This window comes from Nannospalax galili, unplaced genomic scaffold, assembly GCF_000622305.1.
Source record: "Nannospalax galili isolate Female #2095 unplaced genomic scaffold, S.galili_v1.0 scaffold1131, whole genome shotgun sequence".
NCBI lineage: Eukaryota > Metazoa > Chordata > Mammalia > Rodentia > Spalacidae > Nannospalax > Nannospalax galili.
The window spans coordinates 1,400,959-1,416,409 of NW_008329039.1; the positions used below are offsets into that span (position 1 = coordinate 1,400,959).

The following is a 15,451-nucleotide window of genomic DNA, read 5'->3' on the forward strand; positions in this document are numbered from 1 at the left end:
ATAAATACTATGAAAATCACACCTGAGAATTTAGTAGTGAAATTTCCTAAATTCAGTACACAGAACAAGTAAAATTTTAGAAGTATCGAGATGAATAAAACATAATACCTAAAAGAGCAAAATTAAAACTAATATCTGACTTCAAAAGTAAAATTATGGAAGAAAAAGACAAGAAGTTAAATGACTCCTTTGCTTTTCAATATTCTTTAAATGCTGAGTCTCTCTCTGATTTCTGGACTCATTTTACCTTTGTTGTTATACTTAAATAAGTGTCAGAAAATCAGTTTTGAATGATTAATTTTCTCAAAATTTTTAATTATTTATTTAGTGATGAAATCCAGCTCTACTACTATATTTTCAAAAATTCAAAAATATGATTCCGTTGTAGCTTTATTTATTTTAATCATTCACAAATTTTAAGCATAATCCTTATATTCTTTGAACCTGAAGCTGGATAGGGTCTATTCTTAGGTCCTTTGCTTCACTAGTTGAAGCATTACAAGGCAAGACGTTTGTAGTCACAGTACACAGCCAAGGTTTATTATATAATCAACACTCCACACAACAAAGAAACAGATTCCCTGACTGAAGAGGGGGCCCAGAAATGGATCATGTCTACCCCAGTGGAGAGTCTTGGATTTATACTTTATAGGGTAGGAGGTAGACCAGGACAGGGGCTCCTTTTTCTTCCTTTGGTTTGGACAGGGTAGGATGCACTTTGTTGGCTGGTTTATTCACATGAAACAAGAATCTGATTGGGTAGAGAAAGGGCAGACAACTTGAAATTCCTGCCAGAGGGGAGTCTCAGGGTGGCAATGGGGGAGCCTAAAGTGCCGACTTTGGGCAAGAACCAAGGAATAGGCCATTTTGATTATAAGTAAGAATAATTGGAACACAGCTGAATCTATTCTGGGGTCTCCTCTGCTTTCTGGGGACCTCCTCCCCTGACTGCCTAGTTCAGAATTAGCTATCTTCTAATCTCCTTCAGTACCTCTTATCCTTCTTTACCTCCTCTAAGAGGTCATTCCAATTACTGATGGTGACAGGTATTGGGAGTGGGTCGTAGGTCTCTGAATGCTTCCTGCTGATTGAGGTCATGGTGACAGCAATCAGGATGTCCATTGGAGAGTTCTATCTAGGAGGCTGCTGGCTGGGATTTGCTCCAATGTTGGTTGCTGCTGTTTATGCTGGGTTGTCCAAAAAGCCTTGAGAAAACTTGCTGCCTGGTGGGTTGCTTTAACATCAGTGCAGTTGGAAGCAGGAAGGATGAAAATTGCCATTTGGTGATGGCTAGGGTGCTCTTGGTAGCCTCAACAGGTGTAACAAATTACCTCAGGGGGAAGCAGTACCACACTAATTAGAATAGCGATGAGAATGTTCCCATCTGGACCTGGGAGATAGAATTTTGGAGAAAGAGGAGATATCAAAACCAGCAACCCCCTCCCCCCCAAAAAAGTCAACTGGCTTTATCACATTCTTTTATATCTCTTATTCATCCTTCTCAGCTTAGAATTCTCCATAGTTGGTGAATTACTGCCACTTGGTCTGCCATTAATATATGAAGTATATCAGTTTCTAGTTTAAATGTAGAAGCAGCCTGAATTGTCTCAGAAGTCCTGACCTCATGAGGAATGGAGAGGTTTAACGTTACCTTAAGACTTTCCACTATAACCTCATTATGGTAGGTTTGATTTAGGGTTGAGAATTTAAGGACTGACATAAGTTGTCCAATATATACTATTCCAGTTTTGTTTGTGATTCAAGTAAAGGTTTTGCAGTCAAAGTCAGTTAGTATCATTCTTTCATTTTTATTTCCTGCCCAGCATTAAACCCTTGGCCATATACCACGCATTTTGTTTAATGGCATTAGAAACCAAAGGCCAAGTTTGGGTTACATATTAATTCCATTATTTTTGAGGGCCAAATCACACATTATGATCTCATCTGCAACTGAAAAGAGAGACAGAGTCCCAGTGGATCTGATCTTTTAGTATGGTCCATTCATGGTCCATAGGTACTACTTGGTTGACATTGAGAATAGTCACAAGTCCTGTGAGCTTTTCTACAGGATGCTGGATTGCCTCATTGATTCTTGGGACTTGGACTAACATAGTGCAGGTGTCCTGGGTGCGAGTGGCCTTAAGAATGTCCCAATGAGGAAGGATGCCAAAGAGTGTAAATACTTTTTAAAACTTTTTTGCTTAAATTTTAAGAGAGGGGCCCATTAACACATTGCTAGTTCAGATTCTGTTTGTCAATCAAAGAGCATTTTGGGAGTTTGGGCACAGGCCTTTTCCCAAGTAGCTGTGGTACCATATTAAGTGTGAATGTTGACAAGATACTAGTCCAACCTTGTAGGCCTTTATCCTGCTTTGCTATAGCCCTCCGCCCCCAGCCCCATCCTTCTTCATCTTGGAAGGTTAGGCCCACTTGATGGCCTAATTTGGAGATAAAGCCCTCTTTCTAGAATGTCCTTCTTCTCTCTGGGCTCATTCTATCTCTCCTGAAATCCCCAGTCCTGTTCCAATGCCCCCAGTAGATTTTGATGTTGTTAGGAAGGACCATCTTGTCTGGTGTTCATTGGGGAAGTTTTGAGAGACCAACCATGAAAGGAAGTGGCTGAGGAAAAGTTGGGGTATGTAGTGTCAACCCAGAAGTGGGAAGTATCCCACTGTAGGTTTAGAGTTGTGGGAATCACCACCAAATAGGGTATAGTCTTAGTTTGCTATTGGGGGTCCCTGGTTTGTCCCTGCCATAAAGATAGAAGGTTACAGTTGGCTTACTGGACCACTAAATTACCTCAAGAAAGACAGGATTTTTAATCAAGGAGTTCTATGAGCAATCCAAAATTGCAAAGACTACTTATGGGGCAGTGTCTTTCAGACAGGTTTGGTGTCACACCAAACTCCATCCTTGAGCAACTGCATTTTGGGGGTCACGCATGACTACAGGGGTGATACAGATGGCCTCAGGTGGGTGAGTGGAGTTCAGTAGTATATGTGGATCTTGTACCAATGTTAGGAAAATTGGTGTGATTTTGGATAGTCTTTGGCCCTGATGTCTATAGAAAAGGGTTTCCAGAAGCTTGTTAGTTTGATGCAAGTTTAAAGAGTATTGTGAATATTTTAGTATGAATCGAGACCCCTTAACAATAGAACTTAGTCTACAGATATAGATGCCTTCCTGGCTGTCCCTGACCACTTCACAGCCCATTTTAGTGATGGCACTGTCAGGACTGGGAAGAGTAAACCATGGGTATGTGTTATGGTTAAAGAATATGAGAACCTGCCGGCGGGGCGGGGGAGGCATTGAATCAAAGTCAGGCGGTATCCTTGGGTACCTAGAGAAAAGGCCACCAGGAAGAATGGCACCAGATAGTAACTTGAGGCAGCCATACTGTAAAGAGGAAGGAGAGAATAACTAGTCCTATCAGAAGGGCTGACCCTCATGCATACTAGGCAATGTGCAAGGCATGAGAAAGACTTATGTAAGTTTGAGGGATGTTGAGACTTATTAGAGTTTGGGGAGTGTTGCCTCCAGGAGTACTCTCCTCTCAAAGGTTCACAGGTGTAATGGGTCTCAGCGATGGCCTGGGGTTCTGTTGTCTTTCCTGACAGTTCCAATGAGGTGTCCAGGGTTTGATATAGATGTGGTATATCCAGGTGTCCAGTCTGTACCAGAACTACTGTAGGAGTGGACAGGATGATGACATATGGACTTTCCTACAGGGTTTTGGAGAGACCCTTGATAGGACGTGGTTTCTTGATAAATACTAAATTTTATGGACACAGAAGGGGTTCCTATCTGTTCCTCTTGGGGGAGTTCTGTATGTAGCTTTGACAGGACTTGTTGAAATTTGTCTGAGTTGTTATTTGTGACACTAGATGTGTGGTCTTGGGTTTAGTATCAAATAATTTGTCATATAGAACCTCAAATGGGTTGAGACATTGTTAATTAGGGATGTTACTGAGACTGAGCAGGGTTAAGGGGAGAAGTCTGACCCATGGTGAACTTTCTGAATTAGTTTCTTTAGGAATTCATTGGCCATTTCTACTTTTCCTGAGGACTATGACCCCCATGCACAATGTAGGAGTATTGTATTCCCAGAGTCTTTGGTAAACCTTATATGACTTCAGCCATGAAGGCTGGACCATTATCACTCTAGAGATGCTGGACTAGTCTAAAGGGAAGAATTATCTCTGAGAGCAATACTGTGACTATTTCAGAAGACTTTTCTCTTTTGTTTGAGAATATCTTTATCCAACCAGTGAAGGTGTCCAGTAGGACCAAAAGGCATTTAGAGTAGGGGCCTCTATGCATGTGGGTAAAGTCTAGTTGCCATTCCTCACCTGGATATGTTCCCTATCTCTCTATTCCAGGCCACTGTAAGTGTCTTCTAGGTTTGTTTCTTTAATATATCTTGCATCCCTCTATTATCTGTTGTATTATATCCCTGAGGCCATGTCCTTTTAATAGCCTTTTGACTACCAGATATATATATATATATATCCTGTCCTAAATGTTGTAAAGTTTTAATTACCTTTCATTGTATGCTTTAAGGGAGCTAAATCTGACCTTCAGGAACTAGCCAACATTCCTTAGTATCTAACTGAAAGTATTCCTTTTTGACCAAATGTGATTCTTCTGGGGAATATTCAGGTCTTCCATGGGGCAGTAGAGACTTTTCCCAGAAGACATGGCATTCTAGGTGTCCGAATGTAGCCCATTTGGCCTCTGAATCTGCTACCCTATTGCCTCTAGCTACCTGGTTATCTCCCTTCTGATGGCCAGGACAGTGAATTACTGCTACTTGTGAGTGTAGTAAGATAACATCCATGAGTTTGAGGCTCTTTTGAAAAGTGTTTTATAGGGATCCCTGCTGGGGTCAATAGATACCATTCCCTTCTAATGGCAGCATGAGCATGCAAGGTGAGAAAGGCATATTTAGAAAATATATGTTTACCTTTATATGTTTGATAATTCTATTGCTCTGGTAAGAACTGTTAATTGCATTAATTGAGCACTGGAATTCTTGGGAATAGACACTAATTCAGATACTCCAGACACTGAGACCACAGCATATCTTTCATGACATATTAAGTCTAGGTTCTCCAAGGGCTGGTCATCTAGATAGAGATGGGCTTCATAGTGGTCAGTGAAGATCTCTTCACAAAAATGAAGGAGCCCCCCCCCCAAGCTTCAGAGATTTTGGTAGATTTTAAGAATAATTCCTGATCCTTTAAGCATAAGAGCCTGGTATTTAATCAACGACTGTATATTAGCCATAGGCTACCTTTTGATTTAAGAATGCCTGGATGTCATGGGACATTTAGACTGTCAAGGGATACCCTACAGTATATTTCTTAGCCTTTGGGGTCAGAAGCCCTACAGATATCATTGCTTGTCCAGTTGTCTAACTAGGCCATCCCTTGGCTACTTTGTCTAATTCTTTGCCTAAATATCCTACTGGCTGAGGAGAAGACCGTTTGAGCTGAGTATTAATTCCATGGGCTGTATCCTGTTTTTCAGTAGCATACAGTTGAATTCTCTGTTGAGTAGGCAGGCCTAATGCAGGGGCCTGGGTTAGAATCACTTTGAGCTCTTGAAATGCCCTTTGTGATTCTGGGGGCCATTCAGTCTGGTTAAGTCCTCTTGTCTGTGCCTCCTTAGGTGCCTGATAAATGGGCTGATAAAAAGGATTCCCAGGAATCCAGACTCTACAGTATTCAGTAACTCCCCCCCCCAAAGGTTCTTAGTTGTTTGAGGGTACTGGGGAGAGGAAACACTAAGATTGGATCTATTTTGGTCCCAAAGCCTTAGTTCCTTAAGGTAAGACCAGACCTAAATAGGAGACCTTTGTCTGACACAAGTGAGCTTTCTCTTGTGAGATCTTATAGCCTCTGTCATACAGAAAATTTAGGAGGGATTCTGTCCCTTGGGAGAAAATTTTCTCAGTTGAACCACACAGAGGAAATCATCTACATATTGGTTTAGAGAGGTTCCTGGATAGGTCCAATCCCTTATGTTTTGAGCCAGGGGCAGACAAAATAAATGGGGACCACCTCAGAAGACCTGGGATAAGACTGTCTATATAACTTGGCCTGCTTTTCGAATAGGGTTCTCAAATGTAAATGTAAATAGAGGTTGTCTAGCTGGGTGAAGTGGAATGCAGAAAAAGGCATCCTTGAGATCAAGCACTGAATAGTAGGTCTTATCAAGGGGAATCTGAATCAGAAAGGTGTAAGGGTCAGGGATCAATGGGTGGAGAAGGACCACTGCTTAATTGGTCAGTCAGAGACTCTACTAAGCCCGACTTTTTGAGGCCCTTTTTGACTCTCAATATCAAAGCATTATAGGGGGCTAGAACATTCAATTAATGATCTTTGGTGTTTTTGGTTAATGATGATGGGGATTAATCCTTTCCTAGTCTGGGGTTTGAGGGGCTGTTGCATTTGATGAGGAAAGTCGGAAGGTCTTTAAGATGAATAACTACAGGGGTGGCTTTTCTATCTTTTTCAATAGTGGCCCCATCAGTCCATACTGAGGGACGATATTGGCTTTTACTAAGGGCAAGTAGCAGTTGTGTCCTGAAGGGAGCAATTGCTGTACTCTGAGTTAAGACAGCAAATCCCTCCCCATAAAAGGGCAGGAGAGTCAAGTAATATTAGAAAGCAGTGACAGAAATGCAGATGTCCCCATGAACAAGCAAGTGATCAGATAAAATAACTTTCTATGGACTTGTTCAATATGCTCAGAATGGTAGTGGAATTTAAATATGGGTGCCAGGGGAGAAGGACAGGGCCAAGAATTGCATTCCCATGTCCATGAAGAAATCAATTTGTTGATCCTCCACAGTCAGAACTGTCTAGGGCTCCTCTATGTGGATAGATGTAATGGGAGATGATGTGGATAGTCCCAGAAACCATCATGATGTCAGAGAGAAAGGACCTGGGCCCTCATGGGTTCCCAGGGCAACAACTCCTCCAGTGATTCCCTTTACAGTTGGGGCATGATATCATTGGGTGTTTACCTTCTGTGGGCATTCCCTTCAGGTCCACAGAGGAAGAACCCTTTTGGGCCTGACTGATTTCCTTGAGGGAGGTCTACTGTCAGATTGACCCTCATGGCAGCTATCAATCCCCTCCATGATGTCAATTTTTCTTCCTTTCCTTCTCTTATCATTTCCAGCCCAGATGGCCTGATCTAAAATTTAATACAGTTCATCTAATTAATTTAATCAATGGAAGGATTGTATCTATATGTCAGAATTTTCAGCATAATTTTCCAGGTTCTTTTTAATTTCTTCATGTTCAAGCCAAAGGAAAGGAATCGTGGCTGGGTTCCAGCCCTAGGGATTCAGAGTGGAAACATTCATGCAGGTGGAGGGGTCATCAGGGTACTTAACACCCTGTTTAGTTTTGACGGAGCCTCCAAAGAACTCTCAGCTGGTTTTTCATTTTGTCCAGTGGAATTTTCCTCTTAGGTAGAGTATACTACTGCCAGAGTCTGTGAATATAGACTATATTTCTCGTTTTATTTTACTTTTTTTTGGTAATTCTGGGTGATCATGGTGGTAAAAAAATAAAGCTAAAATAAAAAATATAGATTTGAATATAAGTGAACTCAGCCCAATTTCCTTCCCTGTTACAAAACAGATATAGTTGGAGTATAGTTGTAATTTATGGTCCCCTCTGGGGGTCATTTTTCTCCATCCTCTAAGGGATAGTCAGGCCAGGCACAGGTAGAAAAGAAAGTAAGCACTGTCTTATTGATGGGCTGATGGAGAATTGCCCAATCCTCTCCTCATCAGCTCTCTCTTTCTCTCTCTCTCTCTCTCTCTCTCTCTCTCTCTCTCCCTCTCTCTCTCTCCTTATTCTACAGGAGCGGCTCCATCTCTGAAGGGAGCTATAGACATGGTCTGATGTCAGGGAAGTCCCCTTACAATTTATACACTGATCTGCATATATATAGTCATTTTTTATTATGTGATAAACTTTTTCCTAATGCTAATAAGTGGAAGCAAACAAACAAACAAACAGGAAAGATTTCTGCTCTCATGACGATTTCTGTGCTTTAAATTCTGTAATATTGCTGATACCGATCTAAACATGTCCTGTTGGGAGAGAGAGACTGTAAATGATATCAAGTTAATTCAGCTCTTTATCCTATGGCTTTTGTTGATTAGAAACATATTTTGTATTTTTTTCTACCCTTCAGTTTTTCATAGATCTTTGTTCTAGAACTCCTACTATTTATATGTTAGACTTTCCATATTGCTTGCTTTTTTTCTGATTATCATATATTTTCATATCTTTGTTAATAACACTTTTTAAAAATTTTTCTTTAGGTTATCAGTTGTGCAGCATTCTTTTTGTTTGAACATGTCATATTTTATTTAAACACATATTATTTAAATATTATTTTATTCTGGTGTAACTTGTTCTGAAAAGTTATATTCATTTATCCAGTTTATATTATCAATTCTTTGTGCTTATTGATTGCACTGCCCTTTGTGTTCATTTTCCTTAAATATTTGCTGAATTATTTTATTTCTTTATGTGCGTTTTCTTTTTTAAGTTTTATCTTTCTTTTATATGTATGAGTGTTTGCTTGCAAGTATGTAAGTGTACCTCTTGCATGCTTAGTGCTTGCACAGAACAGAAGAGTGCATTGTCGCTACTCTGCTTGCTACAGTGACTTCTTAATCACATCATCCAGCACAGGAAGGTTAGAATCCTTTTCTCTTACATGAATTTTAGCCTGTTTATCCTTGCCTTTTCCTTCATCATTCTGATTTCAAATGCTTCATATCTACAGATAATTTTTAATTTTTATCTCTTGCAAATTAGAATATTATGAAATGCCTAATGTGATTCCAGTCTCTACCAATTTTAAAAATTAATACATTTAAAATAAGTAATTTCATCTCAGTGTATTTTATAGTAATTTCACTATCGATACTGGTTTAGTATTTGCTTGTAATCCATTAACATGACATTTAGTTTATGCTCACTAGTATTTATTTCACTTGATTTTAGGAGTTTATTAGAAACTTGCATTTACAAATAGATGAAGAACAAACAAGGTTTAATGAGTTACGAGAAAAAGAAAAGGCACGTTCATTAGAATTACGGCATAATGCAGTTGTAAAAATTCAAGCTAAATATAAAGCATTTGTAACTTACCGAAAATATGCCCCAATCATAAAAGAACAAATAGAAAGGAAGAAAAGGAAAGCACAGGAGTGGGAGGAAATCGACCTAAAAATCAGACAGAAGGAGGAAGAAAGACGAAGAAAATTTGAGGAGGAACAAAGGATAGAAGAGATAAAAAAGCAGATGCAGGAGGAAAAGAAACGGAGAGAAACTGAATATGAAGAGCAAAAGAACACTCTGCGGCAACGAAGAGAGGATCTACGAAACAAGGAGAAAGCAAGATTAGAAGACAGCCGACAGCTGACCATGAACTGTGCGTTAGGGTGGGAGGAATACCGTGGGAAACCCTTAACTGTCACAGACGCGTCCAAGAGTAAGAGTGTAGCCAAAGAGCTAGTGAGCCCGCACTCACAGAAGCGAGATGGCTGGCTAGTTCCGCAAGCAAACAAGAGAGAAAATGTGTATAGACAGCCTGCACTGAAAGAATCAACAGAAGTAAAATTAAAACCAAATCAAGCCATTTTTGTAGACTCAAAAATGAAGGAAAAAAGTGAAGACTTATCAAAAACCCAATGTTTTGAAAAGTTGGTTAAACCAGAGCTAAAGTATGAAGATATTGACAAAAAAACCGAATTGGAAAACTCAGACCTAAAAGAAAATGAGAATGTACAGTGCCAGGGGCAAGAATTAAAGCCTCAGACTCAAAAAGAGGAAAGTATGGCACACACCACAAGGGAGACTGTGGGACAGGAAACCCACGTGATATCCGGGCATGATCGAAGGAGTGAGGTGAACAACAGGGACGCACAGAAAACCATTAAAGATGACCAAGAGGGGTTGATGGGAAAAGTAGAAAACAAAGAGATACTTGAAGAAAATAATACTTCAGTTATTCCAGCGAAGGAAATACTATCACCATCCTTAAAAAATCCTGAAGCTGTAGAGGAAAATGTAATACTAGAAGACAAAGTGATTGACAGGAAGTCAGAAGGAATGGAGGAAGTCCCCAAAGACTACGCTCTGCCTTGTGATACTGTGATTGTTGACACGGGCACCTTGGGGCACACAGAAGGCAAAACAAATCAGCAGGATTATGTCTTAGGTAATCTTGCTCCCAGTGGTGATGTGGATAATTACAATGCAAAACACCTCTTGATTTCTGAAAAGGAAAGCTCTCTTAAATCTGAGATGAAAGAAATTCTGGAACAGTGGCAAGAATCCAGGGCTGAATGTGACAGTGTCATGCCCTGCCCAGTCCCACAGGTAACATTTTTATCTTCCATTAAAGAAAGGAGACAAGCTTGGATAAAATCATTTAAACCTTGGTTTGAAATCTTCAAGCAAAATCAACACAAGAATGTCATTAAAAGAAAGAGATTTGTGAAGTGCCTAGCCAGTAAGATGCCTCCTTTGGATTCCTCGGAAATTCTTCGGCATGGCCCTTGGGATACTTTACAGCAGGTATTTATAATTTGACAATACTGGTTTTCATATAGAATTAATTCTCTGTACTATGATTTTCATCTTTTAATGTAATATTTTATATTTAAGAACCTTGCCTCTTAGTAGATGAAGTCACTGATGGAATACTGTTCTAATTCAGAGGGATTATACTTGTAAAACCTCAACTGCATGCTTTCAGAATATTGCCTTCCTTAGCAAAACAAAGACCATTGACCTATATTTTTCAGTATCTTGACATGTGATTCAAAGACCCTGTAATGGTTAAGCCTAGGTGTGAAAGCATCTGGAAATTTAAGGTTGGACTTTGGGCAGGACACTCAAATTCAGATAGTAGTCTACTTCAAATTGGGGCTTCAATCTGGTTCCATTCAGATAGAGTGAAATCCCCTGAATGTGACCTCTGCTGTGAAAAAGGAGGACTTGAACTTCCTGTATGGAAATGTCACTTAGCCATGTGCTGCCTAATTGTGGCACAGACATGCCTGAAGTATGAAATCATTTTCATTAAATGTTACTTATTTCCTCTGCTATGGAGACCACAATATCAGCAAATGTTAAGCATTTATTGAAAAAGTATGGACAATTCACACATACCTTTGTGGAACATTGAGCTTCCACTATGTTCAGACTCTATGGGTGGGATCTGGCATACAAGTTTCATCAGTAGAGGATGTTGGAATGTTAACAGATAATAACAGCAAGAGTCATAAATGCCAAGAGAGCTGTACTATTGATACAGCAATAATGGAGCCATCATTTTCCTAGAGAGTCTGAGGACAGTTAGTTAAAAAAATAAAAATAAAAAAAAAACCCAAAAAACAAACAAAACAAAACAAAAAAACCACTTTGAGAAGAGAAGTGCTAGTTCTAGCAAAACCTTGAAGGAAAAAGAGAACAAGACTAATTAGAAATGCTGGAAATGTTTATTTAAAGAGAAAAGAGAAAGAAGTGGTACTGAGGAAGACAGGACTTTATTTTAATCTTCATATTTTAATTATGTCTATGTGTTTGTGCATTTGAGTTCATTCAGTACCTGTCGATGGAGGTCAGAAGAGGGTGCTCATTTCCCTGGAGCTAGACTAACAAGTGGTTGTGAACCACCCTTGTTATAGGAAATCAGGCTGCAGAAATCAAACACTCACCCAGAAAGTTGGAGAATTCTCTTTTATTATGCTAGTGGACCCAGGCTCTGAGGTTCTGGGCCTGGGTTACAGAAAGGCTTTTAGAGAGCTTTTTTATGCCATTTTTTTAATGGGTACAGTATTGGTCTGTTTAGACTCTAGCCTACACTGACTTTCAACCCAAATGTCTATGTGTATATAAGCCATTACAGGAAATTCTGTAAATGGTCAGTGTGCTTACAGAAACAGATATTGCAGACAAGAATTAAGACATCTTTAGCTATCTATGTAAGTGACTGCTCCAATACAGTGAATGTTTAACAGACATTTTACTACTAGCTGTGGTATTTTCTTATGTCTCTTTTGTGTCTTCCATTTTACTATAGTTAAGTATTTACTTAAGTGTTTATTCAGAAGCCATTACAGACATTAGCGTGACTTCTAGTTGTCCTAAAGCATAGTAAAGTACAAGAATCAGCCATAAGACAGGGGTGTCAGGCACATAAAGAGCAGCACTAAATGTGCGCACATGTTTCTTTTCCTTTTCACCTTGTACAGGTGCTGGGAACCAAACTCAGATTCTCTGCAACAGTAGAATAAGCTCCTAACCACTGAGCATCTCTCAAGTCCCTGCACCAGAATGAATTCCAATAACCGGAATTAAGGCTTAGTGTATATTTTATTTTTTTTACAATGTGTGAGGCTCTGGGTACAATTCCTAACAATGCAACAAATATAAAAAATAAGAAAGAAAACTTAATAAAAAATAAAATTTTTAAAAGACCTGGAAATTGGATCTTTTAAAATATACAATGCTGCAAAAAATCATAATTTTTATTTAACTTAGGCTTGAAAGTGAAATTCTATTTTAGACATGAATATAATAAATTTTTATTTTAAAAATTTCAGTTTTGACCAGCTATAGTTAAATTTTTTTCTGGGAGGTGCATGCAGCTTCAGGTTCCCCCCTCCCACCATTCTTTCAACAAACTGAGATAATATTCCTCCAAACTACACTTTAGAGAACAAAAGAATTTATTGGGCTTACTAACAGTCCATTGGATCGTGGTGGGGTTACTTACAAAGCTGTGGGTACACTTGGACTTTCTTCCTACATTGTAGCCTACTGGCCATGGCCCAAGATGGTGAAGCCCCCCAACCCCCTCACTTCCCCTGTCCTTGATAGGAAAGTAAGCTATGAGTGCTATAAATATACTTGAATTTTTCAACAGGTTAGGAAAATTTTATTTATTTTTAATATAAGATACATTTAGTCAACATCCATGATGCTCCAACTGTTGTTTTGCAAGCTGACCAAATACTGATAGACTCATGTGACTATTAGTTGTGTATTGATTTAATTTTGAGGGACTCAAGGCAGTTTTATGCATATGATTATTATCATATATTTCCCACAATGAATATGAAAATTTATTTTGATATATGTTTGATAAAGTTTCAGGTGGGGTACAGAAGAATACATTGCTATATCATAGGACTTTTCAAATGTTCAATAAATTGGAAGAGATGCTATGAAACTCCATAGTTAAAAATAGATACCTATTACAAGGTTATTGACACAACCTTTCTTCTCAAATTATAATGAAATAGAATTGCAGAAATTAAAGAAATTGCCACATCATAAATTACTGGAATTCAATCACACTTATGTAGTTGCCTTAAAGCAACAATTTATCAAATCAGACTGAATAATGTGTTATAATGCCAAACTTGTCAGATTTTGAGTCATTAAGTTCTCAATTCAAAATAATGTTTTTATTTTCTAGTACAGAGTCAGCTTCATAATTAGAGAGTTTATTTGTTTGACTTTGGATCCAATAAGCAGTATATTTGTCACTGCCACATAAGTGGATACACATTTTCTTTCTGGAATTAAAGAAAGATAATTTGTTTCAAAAATTGTTTTAGATTATGACTACTTGACACACTCTTAGATAATTATGAAAGTGAAAACTTTACATACCCAAAGTTTAAAAACACATGTTATTACTTCTGCTGCTTAAATCAAGGAGTAGACTAAGTGGCTTCTTCATATGTCCATCAGTGCTTGTTCCTCCCATTCATGGAGCCAGTCATCTCACAGTAACTGTCAAACACAAATCATGAACTTCTATGCAGTATAAAATAGAAAGTAATGCCAAAGGTAAGAAAAACAACAAAAAGAAGAATTTACTAAAATGTAAGGAATGAGCTAGTCAATGATTGACATATTTTTTTGTATATTTTATCTTTGAATTTGAATTGTCCATGAACGCTTGTACTATTAGGTGAATGACAGTTTTGCAAGGCTAATATAAGTCATACTGTGTTGTTCAACAATGTTACTCACCACAATTTTCTTGAACTTTCTAGGTTACAACTATTACATTGCAGGATTTGACCAGCTGCTGTCTGTCTACATTGGCAGAGTGCCCAAATCTTCAGCTTCTGTCTCTCCAACGCTGTGGATTACGTTCCTTGCATGGGCTGAACAACTGCAAAAACCTTAAGTATATTGATGCACAGGCATGTCCTTTTTTTACCATCATTTACCTTATAATAAATTATAAAATGGGTTCAGGTTTACATTTCAGAAATGGCAGCTTCGAAGAAACAGTAAACTATAACTCAAGGGCTAAAGCAACCAAGAGACTAGTTCATAGAAACAAGAGAGAGATGATGAGTTGTCCTGAGCTAGAAATTACTTTTTGTAGATGGTATGGTTATTGTTTTGTTACTTTCTTCTGCATAATAAGTGAATACATTCCTTAAAATAGTCACTTAAAACGGCCATATTATTTTTTTTGTGATTCTGTCACTGGAACTAGTTGGGTTCATAATGTGTTGACTTGGGTTGAAAAAGTTCCCAAATCTTTTCTTTTTGATTTTTGTTGCCTTGATGGGGAAGTCTTAGAGGTTGGAATTTCTCAAGGCTATGTGGGAGTTTTTTCCAGAATGGCCAGATTCAAAACTGAACATTTCACCAAGGCATGATCCAATATGCGAGTGTTTATCAAGCATCTGCTTGCATTATGTTGGTTGATATGTCGTGGTTAAGCTTAGAGTTCATGTGTGAGGGGACTACAAATGTATGAATACTAGGTTATGAGCTTTAATGAAAACTTTCAAGGTAACATTCTTTCACAATCTACCATGCTCTGTCTTTTAATAATTTACATATACAAAAATATGCTCATGACCCAGAGACCTCAAAGTCTCATCAGTTCAAGTCAGCCCAGGACCTTTGCATCGAAATCAGATCCAGGTAGAGAAGCCTGTCAGTGTACTTCTTTGACTGCATGCACAAGCATGGTTCTTACAACTCAGAGAGCTGTAATGTAAATGAAAAGTTATTCCCCTCCTGCATGCAGGAGTAATTGCTGAAACAGGGCTTTGGTTAACTACTGAGAACTTTCTCATCCAGAGCAGGAGAGACACGACTGGCAAATATTTCATCTTGTTCGTTCAGGCAGTTCAAAATATTTTGTTGTATTGTTCCCTATTTTACACAAGCATGGTACATACAACTCAGAGAACTGTAATATAAATGAAAAGTTATTCCCCTCCTGCATGCAGGAGTAATTGCTGAAACAGGGCTTTGGTTAACTACTGAGAACTTTCTCATCCAGAGCAGGAGAGACACGACTGGCAAATATTTCATCTTGTTCGTTCAGGCAGTTCAAAATATTTTGTTGTATTGTTCCCTATTTT

The 15,451-nt window shown here is 38.6% G+C and overlaps 1 protein-coding gene across 1 annotated transcript in view; it reads left to right on the forward strand.

The window, feature by feature from the left end:
- Positions 1 to 15,451, forward strand: part of Lrriq1 (leucine rich repeats and IQ motif containing 1) — a 209,969-nt gene that overhangs the window by 24,908 nt on the left and 169,610 nt on the right. Inside the window, exons 9-10 of the mRNA XM_029562350.1 lie at positions 9,039 to 10,616; positions 14,114 to 14,266. Of these exons, the coding sequence (XP_029418210.1) occupies positions 9,039 to 10,616; positions 14,114 to 14,266 (1,731 nt within the window). The remainder of the gene's footprint in view (positions 1 to 9,038; positions 10,617 to 14,113; positions 14,267 to 15,451) is intronic.